The sequence below is a fragment of the Dipodomys ordii genome, unplaced genomic scaffold (assembly GCF_000151885.1).
Source record: "Dipodomys ordii isolate 6190 unplaced genomic scaffold, Dord_2.0 Scaffold135, whole genome shotgun sequence".
Lineage (NCBI taxonomy): Eukaryota > Metazoa > Chordata > Mammalia > Rodentia > Heteromyidae > Dipodomys > Dipodomys ordii.
In genome coordinates this window covers 3,760,028-3,769,596 of record NW_012267351.1, presented here as the reverse complement: position 1 = coordinate 3,769,596, position 9,569 = coordinate 3,760,028, and the positions used below count along the sequence as shown (strand labels likewise).

At 44.9% G+C, this 9,569-nt stretch overlaps 1 protein-coding gene across 1 annotated transcript in view; it reads right to left on the bottom strand.

The window, feature by feature from the left end:
- Ppp2ca (protein phosphatase 2, catalytic subunit, alpha isozyme) overlaps positions 1-7,720 on the bottom strand; it is a 25,361-nt gene extending 17,641 nt beyond the window's left edge. Inside the window, exon 1 of the mRNA XM_013030976.1 lies at positions 7,379-7,720. Within this exon, the coding sequence (XP_012886430.1) occupies positions 7,379-7,480 (102 nt within the window). The 5' untranslated portion in view covers positions 7,481-7,720. The remainder of the gene's footprint in view (positions 1-7,378) is intronic.
- Positions 7,721-9,569: the final 1,849 nt, after the last annotated feature.

Here is a 9,569-nt window from a genome sequence, read left to right as displayed (position 1 = left end):
GCACTCTACCACTAAGCCACATTCTCAGCCCTATTGTTGTTTTAGAGTCACTTTTCTTTTTGCCTAGCTGTAGAATAAGCTAAAAGGAGGTTTCCAACTGCCAGTTAATGGATAAGAGGTAGTGTCTGGAAAATTGGTGGAAGACAACATGGAAGTAATTGTTCAGCTTTTTCATAAGGCAATTTTATTACCTGTTTATATATTATTGGGACTGTATGTTGGAATGAATGAACATGGCAGTAAGAGATGTATGTTTTCAAATCTGGGTATTTTTCTTAAAATATACTAGCTATAGTCTGTTGCTCCTGTGCTCTTTCTCCAACTGCGCCTTAGTTCTTGTGGTTTCTACTACACATGGTAATTTTCACTCTTGTGCTAGACTGACCCTGCAAGACAAACATTTTACATGGCTACAAGACATGCAAAGTTTAGTTCACAAACATTATATATGAACTAATCAGTGATACTATTAACCATATGACAGGGTACACATATTTTTAGAATTCAGTATTAAGGCCCTCCTTCCTCTATACACACACTACATATTATATATTATGTAATATATATCATGTATGTATTAGTTCGTTATTAGCTTTTGCCTATATAAAAATTTGTTTCTTTGGGTTGTTTTTTTTCTTCTACAATTAATTGTAGTGTCAGATTAATTAGGTTGGCCATTGTAGTTAATTCTTTGTTCTGTTTTGTTTTCTGTTTCATGAGACCACGGTATCACTATGGAGCTAGACTGGCCTGGGATTCTCAGTCCTCCTGCTGAAGCCTGCATTATACCCAGCCCTGTAGTTAACTCTTGATAGAACATATTCTAGGGCTAGAAATGTGGCTTGAGCAAAAGAGGCTCAGAGACAGTGACCAGACCCTAAGTTCAAGCCCCAGGACTGGCAAAAACAAACAAAAAACCCACCAAAAACCTTCCCCCTTCCAGACTAATTCAGTTCTTGCTTGGGTATGAGAGCACTTTAAACAAGAATAGGAATGAAAAAATCAATAAAGAAAAAGTTAAAATGAGAGAAATAAATCAAAGTAGAACAATGAGGGGGTTACTATCACACGTAATTTTTCCAATCTCCTCAGCACCTTCAGAAAGACCTCAGCACATCTCAACCCAAACTCAGTGGTTCCTGGTTTTCCTTGCAAATCTACCTACTCCAAGGATAGTAATCTACTAAGGTTACCACTAACCTTCTAAGGATACTGACAAATGGGACTTACAATGAGAAAGGGAAAACATTTGCGGTGTTAAAACAGTTAACAAGCCAGGCGTGGTGGCTCATACCCTAGCTACTCAGGAGGCTGAAATCTGAGGATCGCAGTTCAAAGCCAGTCTAGGCAGGAAGGCTCATTAGCCTCTGATCTCCACTTAACCACCAGAAAACTCAATGTGGTACTGTGCTAGCACCTTAAGCAAAAGAGCCCAGAGACAGCACCGAGGTCCTCAGTTCAAGCCCCATGACCAACCAAAAAAACAAAACCACAGGGCCGGGGGTGTGGCTTAGTGGTAGAGTGCTTGCCTAGTATGCATGAAGCCCTGGGTTTGATTCCTTTAACATGTACTTCCCACATATTTACTCCCAATATGCAAATTATTTCTATGGATATGAGCTAAACAAGCCTTTTAAATTAAACATACATACACACTCACAAATGTTTTACTCACTGCAAGTAAGAACTCAGTCTTGCTCAAACAGAAAAAGCCAGAAGTGGTACAGTGGCTCAAGTAACTGGTAGAGTGCTAGCCTTGAGCAAGATATAGAACTGCCTTCTTGCTTGGGAAAAGAGCAAACACCCTTCACACACATGAACATTTGACTCTGGAAGCTATGAGGATATAAAGAAAGACATTTTATAAGCTCAATAACAATATAAAAAAGTCAATTATACTTTAATAGAGCATTTTATAGCTCAGTCTCTGGGACATGATTTATAATATCCTAGAAGAGACAGAAAAATGACCTAGGATTTTCATTTCACCAATCCTATTTGAAGGCCAAAAGTAGTTTGGTCACAACTAAAATGGAAAAATAATTACTGTTATCCAAGAAAGTTGGATAATAAGATATGAATGGAAGTCTTCAGTCAATAATAACTGCTTCACTTAACAGAACTGATGATTCTACCACTCAGTCTTTCCCCAACTTATCTGCACCTTACATTATTAATACTACTTCAGAAAAGACAGCAGATCTGCTAAGCAAGACCAAAACACTGGGATTAGAATTTATAACCTAGGCAAATCTCAATTTTAGCTCCTATGGCAAAGTCGTTTTATTTTAGCTGAGTGTTTATTTTACATCTATAACCAAAACAGTAACTCTGTGAAACATGATGAAAATATTCTGTAACATATGTTTCCCACCTATTTACTCCCAATATCCAAATTATTTTTATGGGTATAAGTCAAACAAGCCTTTTTTTTTTTTTTTTTTGCCAGTCATGGTGCCTGAACTCTGGGTCTGGGCACTGTCCCTCAGCTCTTCAGCTCAAGGCTAGTGCTCTACCACTTGAGCCACAGCACCACTTCCAGCTTTTTCTGCTTATGTGGTGCTGAGGAATCGAACCCAGGGCCTCATGAATGCAAGGCAAGCACTCTACCACTGAGCCACCTTCCCAGCCCAAGCCTTTTAAATTAAAACATTCATACACGATCACAAATGTTTTACTCACTTCAGGTAAAAACTTAAAATCTTGCTCAAATAATTTTCAGTTCAGCTAATTAGAAAGAAGCACTCTGCTTTTTTTAGATGCATGTAACAAATGCTAAAACTAAATGAAGCCTTATTGACTACATTTTATTTACAGTGATTGTAGAGCATTGGAACACTGCATGCCTAATTAGGTAAAGAACTCTTTTGGAAAGAAAAAAAAAAGAAGAAGAAACAATATTCTCATGTTTGCTAAGACCTTAGAGCACAAAGCCAAAAATCAAACAAGTCACTGCTTAAGTCATTTAACAGATGTTTTCTGTAGTTAAGGCAAAAGCCACTTGATGGTATTTACTTCTTCCAATTTGTAGATGCAAATATACCTGGCCAATTATATAGATGTAGTATGCTACTGTTAACTCAAAAATTTAAGCAATGCATTATGACTCTCCAAACTTGGATTTGATGCAAACTTTAATCATATCCCTTAATAAATCTTTTTTTAACTGGTCAGTAACATAAAAACTGTGTATACATCCTTTTATATGAGTATATGCTTGGATTTTCTCCATTTTGAACATCTAACACTTAATTGCCAGTGAAATATAATAATGATCTCAGGAAGTTGTTTTCCTTTTTGTTTTTGTTAGTTGTGGGACTTGAACTCTGGGGTCTGTCCCTCAGCTCTTCAGCTCAAGGTGAGTGCTCTACCACTTGAGAGACAGCTCTGCTTCTGGCTTTTTGGTGGATAATTGGAGATAAGAGTGTCTCACAGACTTTCCTGCCGAGGCTGGCTTTAAACCATGATCCTCAGATCTCAGCCTCCTGAGTAGCTAGAATTACAGATGTAAGCCACAGGCACTCGGCATTCTCAGGAAGTTTTGATCACTATGACCTCTTCTGATATATTCCTATACCATATTCCTATCTTTTACTATTTAACTTACATTTCTTTCTTTCTTTCTTTTTTTTGGGGGGGGGTCCGGTTGTGGGGCCTGAACTCTGGGCCTGGGCACTGTTCCTCAGCTCTTCAGCTCAAGGCTAGCACTCTACCACTTGAGCCACAGCGCCACTTCTGGCTTTTCTTTTTGCTTATGGGGTGCTGAGGAATCGAACCCAGGGCCTCATGCATGCAAGGCAAGCGCTCTACCACTGAGCCGCCTTCCCAGCCCCCTTAACTTGCATTTCATTGAGACCAGTATCTGCATATAGAAGACCTTTATATTATCATTCTTTCTCATAAAAAATTACTAAATTATCCCTAACAAGTGTTTTTAAAGATTATTAGATTAATGAAAAAACTAACTCAGCATTTTTGAAATTACTGTTCAAGCCAGATATGATTGATGGTGCACACCTGTAATCCCAGCACCTCGGAAGCTGAGGCAGGAGGATTAAGAGTTGTAAGTTAGCCTGTGTTACAAAGAAACCATGTCCCAAAAAAACCCAAAACCACAAACTTAGGTTTTACTAGATGAATTTATACAAAACACTGAGCTGGGCACAGGTGACTCATGTCTGTAATCCTAGCTACTTAGGAGGCTGAGATCTGAGGATTACAGTTCAAAGACAGCCAGGGCAGGAAAGTTTGTAAGACTCATCTCCAATGAACCACCAGAAAACCTAAGTGGTGCTGTGGCTCAAGTGGTAGAGCCTCTCCTTGAGCTGAAGAGCTCAGTGACAGTGTTCAGGCCCAGAGTTCAAGCCCCATGACTGACCAAAATAATAAAAGTCATGCATCCCACGAATTACCAAAACAAAACAAAAAACTGTTTTACATTTCACGAAAACTTCTCTGTATTATTTCATTTTCTGGCTCAGAACTAAAATCTAGACAGTCAGAGAGAAACAGAGACCTAAAGGTGAACTTCATTACATCCTAGTTTTACAAAAACTGAAAACAATGTACCCTGGCTCTAGTAAGATTCAGCCACCATTCCTCCACCTTAGCATCTAACACTATCTTATACAGTCTCCAAAATTAATCTTCCATAGTCCATCTCCACGCATACTCATTATCACACCAAACTCGTCTTTCAAACTAGATTCAAAGCTCCATATGAGAACACATATAATTATTCATTGTTGTCTTTTCATTACTCTGGTAAGAGTAGGCAACCGTGGACAATCAAGACATATTCAGCATCTAAATATAAACTACTGTAATTGCAGAAATTACCCGAGTACCAGAGTCTCATCATTTAGCCTAGGTTGACCTTGAATTCATGAAGGATCCCTCTGCCTCAACCTTCTTAGTGCTGAGATTTCATCACCAATCCTGGCTTTCAGAGTTTTTTGATTTTTTTCTTTTAAACTCTAGTTTATAGTCAAAATGGTCAAGTGAAGTGGCTGCCCCAAAGTTAGTCACAATTATTCACTAAGGAACAGAAAGGACTAATGTCCAAGTCTAACTAGCTGTTCAGTTTGTAGTCTTTCAATCATATCTTTTTTTCAATGTTTTTATTTACGAATAACTAGTCGATCTAGGTATCCACTCAAATAAACCACTGAAGCCTAAATATCAGTATAAATGGCCATTTATAGTACCTAAAAATTGAGATTTGGTAGCATAGTGTAACTTACATGTGCCCTTCCCATTCCTGGGGCCTGAGCTCAGCAATTGTGCAATGTCCTCCCTAAGCTCAAGGCAAGGGCTTTATCACTGGAGCCATACCTCTAATTCTGGCTTTTTGCTGGTAAACTGGAGATAAGAATTTCACATACTTCCCTGTCCTGGTTGGCTTCAAACTTCGATCCTAGGATCTCAGCCTCTTTGAGTAGCTAGGATTACAGGCATAAGCCATCAATTCTAGCTACATTAAGTAATTTTTAAAGGCCTATTTCTCCATCTCTCCCCACCTTTTTTTTTTTTTAAAGCAGTACTGGGGAACTGGACAAGAGCTACAGACACACACGCTCCCTGAGCCTAAGGAGCTATTTCTAAACCTTTAACCACCTCATTTGAGAGGGTGAGAGAGAATTAAAGGTCAATAAATAGGGAAGATGGCTCCGTGGTAGAGTGCCTGCCTTGCATACATGAGGGTCCTGGGTTCAATTCCTCAGCACCACATAAGCAGAAAAAGCCAGAAGTGGTGCTGTGGCTCAAGTGGTAGAGAGCTAGCCTTGAATTGAAGAGCTGAGGGACAGTGCCCAAGCCCAGAGTTCAGGCTCCAAAACCGACAAAAATATAAATTTAAAAAAATATAGAAGATTCAATACATTGCTACTATTAAATTTCAACTTCCTCAAACTAGTAACAGGATTTTGTTCAGTCTTGGGATAAAACAATCTAAATTCCCCTTAAATTCCAATTGTCTCTGGCAGTTTCTGCAAAAGCATTATCTTGAGTACATAGTAAACTTCTTAACCTAATTACCACATTAAACCACAGGCTAGTGGGCAGTCATTTCCACTAGTGGAAAGAGCAAAAACTCAACATTAATACGAAATACGAATAATCTTCCAATTCTGCACTAAAATAAAATGCTAGTTAATTGCACAAAAGGAAGCCAAATTGTTCACGGAGATGAACATTTTAGATATTTAGAAAATTAAGTTACAAAACTTTACAACACAGCTGACAGCTAAATAGTGTGCTTCCCCAACATCTAGGGAAATACAAAAAGGCTCAGGTTAATATAGCTTTATTAGATGGATTGGAACAACCCATTTTAGGTTATCTGTGAAGACATTAAACATTCAGCACAATGCCTCGAGTTTAGAAAGACTGATTATTACACTACTAGCAGCCACAAAAACACAATCAAGTCACTTTTCCAACAAAGAGCGAGGATACAAAGCTTGACACTCTTCCAAGTGTGTGGCTCATACACAAAAAAAATAATAATAAATGGCAAAATGCCAAGTATGTTAAGCTCAGAGAAGGGTTTCACACTACCCACTTTGAGTCAGCATTGTAAATCACAGATTAAACACTTGATTTCCAATCCAAAAGCTCCTTCTGTAGTATGACTCACCAAATCCTCCATTTCTTCCAACTATGAAAAATAAAGTTACTCTTCCTTTATAACTACCACCATGACCTTCGTTTAAAGAAAAAGATGACGGGGTTAACCGTATCTGTTCATAATGCTTACAACAGCCCTTACACACAGGGCTCCGAAGAAGACAGCTTTTGGTGAGTTTAACCACCAGACACTTCGAAGGTGGGCAAGAAAGCTTGGGGTGACCTTTTTACCACAGGACCTGGAATCTGGATGAACCACCTGCCCTTTGGGGAGAGGGGGACCCCACGGGGCAGCCTCGTATCTCGAGGGAGTAAGGCCTGAGTAACACAAACCCCTTTTTGCCTACCCTACCACCCTCGAGACACGGGGTTCCCCCCCCCTCAACACCCGTTCCCGGGCGACCGAACACGGGGGGGTCCTCGGATCCGGTGGGACACCCCCCCACCCACACACACACCCCACAGGCTCTGGACTCCTCATCCGCCCCGCCCGGCGCCATCCCGGGAGGCTCCGAAAGCCCCGGAGTCGGGCGAGAAAGGCGCCATTTTAGGCGGCGGGTGGCGGCGACGACCAATCCGCGCGCGGAAGGCAGGGGGCGCCGGGTCGCTCGGGAGCCGCGACGGGCCGGGCCCAGGCGCCGGTCAGTCAGGCTCCGGGGTTGGGGGGGGGGGAGGCCCGGGCCGGCGGCTCCGCCATATTGCACCCGCCTCACGGTTCCCTCCCCGGCGGCCCCGGCCCACAGCGCCTCACCTTCTCACAGAGACTCTTGACCTGGGACTCGGACAGCTGCTTGCACTCGTTCAGCTGTTCGATCCACTGGTCCAGCTCCTTGGTGAACACCTTCTCGTCCATGATGCCACACGCCCGAACCGGCTGCCGCTCCGCGCTGCTCCCGCGCCGCCGCCCGCACACGGGCCACACGCACACGCCGCCGCCGGTTCCCGGAGTACCTTCTGGTGGGGGGGCCCTGGCGACTGCTGGGCGCTGACGCTAACAACCCCCGCCGGCTCTCTCCGCAATGCTCGGCCGCCGGCCGCTGTACCTCCTCCTCCTCCGTTCGCCCTAGCTCCGGAGCTTGGCTCTCTGTAATGGCGGCCGCCCGGCGTGGTGACGTCACACGCCGGCGTCAGGGGGCGGTGTGGAGCGGAGAAGTCGAGGAGGGGTGGGGTGGGGGAGGAAGAAGGGCCGGGACTCGAGCTGCGCAGCTGCAGAGCGGGCCGCGGTCGGGCGCGAGGGGCAGGGAGGGGGCGGGAAAGACGCACGTTGGGGGCCACTGCGCAGGCGCAGCGTAGCTGGCTGACTGAGATCGAGGGGGCGGGGGAGGGGACGCCGGAGCCTGCGCGCTTTTGGGGCGTGGTCCCTTCGAGGGAGGGGGAGGGAAGGGGGCCGGGGCAGACCCGAGATGGAGCATGCGCAGTGCTAGAAAAATGCTAAAGGGGGCTGATCCTGGAATTCGACGCGCCTCGAACGCCGGCGCAGGCGCAGTGCGGGGGTGCGGGGGTGTGGGAGGGTGTTCCTGGCTACCCTGCGACCTGTTCCCTTGGGAAACCGGCAGCCTGGGTGACAGGCCTCGGCTCCTCCTCTGTAGACTGGCTGTGTTAGCGAGGAAATAAGGATTGAGGACCCCCCCCGCCCCCCGCCCACTCTACTGTTCTGTAGTGCATCAGCTGCTGGAATTGCGCAGGATCCCGCAGCTTTGACCTCCCTTATCACCCCGTAATTAGGTCACCCGTGGGTGGAGGTTGTGAACCTGAATCCTGACTCCCTCAGCACACACCTTGTGGGTCACGATGGCCAGGCTGAGGTTTGGCCTTTTCTTCTAGTCTCCGATCTTGCCTCTCATGGAGAGGGGGGGGGGGTGGAACGGCCTAGCTCACCCTTCCTCCAAGTCCAGTTTCTCACCACCTCCTTCCCCCAGAATGGGAGGCTCCCATCCCCGGGTCGGGCCAGCCTGCTTTCTGGGGAGTAAACCTGTAGGACCAGGACACACCCGTCCTCTCCTTGTCCAGGTGGCGCTATGGTGGTAACCTCCGATACCCTGCGGATCCGACCCGGGCCTGGTTATACTATCTCCTTGGGGTTTGCGAAACGTTTTCACATTACACTGTCCCTGCCTTTACAGAAATAGTTGGCTCCGCAGAGCGCCAACGCTGTGCCAGATCCCTGGCCTGGAGGGTAGAGGGGGTCATCCAAACAGACGAAGGCTCTTGTTCTGGTGGAGCCTGTTTGGAAGACTCAGAGATCATGATGTTCCCAGATATCCAAAAGAGGTTTAACCATAAAGGGCAAGACCATAAAAGACAAGACCAGTACTTAATCTTTTTTTTTTTCTTCTTCTTCTTCTGGTCTTGGGTCTTTAACTCAGGGCCTGGACACTGTCCTTTGAGTTTCTTTGCTCAGAGCTAGTGCTCTACCACTTGAGTCACAGCTCCACTTCCGGCTTTAGGTTTTTGTTTTTGTTTTTTGTTTTTGGTAGTTGCAGATAAGAGTCTCAGGGACTTTTCTGCCTGAGCTGGCTCTGCGCTGTAATCCTCAGAGCTCAGCCTCTTGACTAGATAGAGATTACAGGCGTTAGCTACTGGCCCTGGCTATAAACTTGTCTTTTCTATTCAGGCTACTCTCAGTCTGTCAATCCTGCCACACCCAAGCTTTCGCGATGCATCCTAGGAGAGTTCCTTTTCTTCTACAGCTCTGACGATATTGCCGCGATCCACAGGTCTCCCAGCTACCCTTCATCACAGACAACCTGCTTGGCAAGGCAGACTGGCTTGGCTTCCGTGGGCTGGAAACTGCAATTCTGCTTTCCTTTTATGCCTCCCATTAGTGCGCCCAGTAGAAAGTACTGACATCTATTATATTTCAGATTTACCACATATTTTACCAGATTTGGAGAAAGTCCTGTTTTGCAGTTAACATCCCCACATAGTAGAAGAGTAAGCGG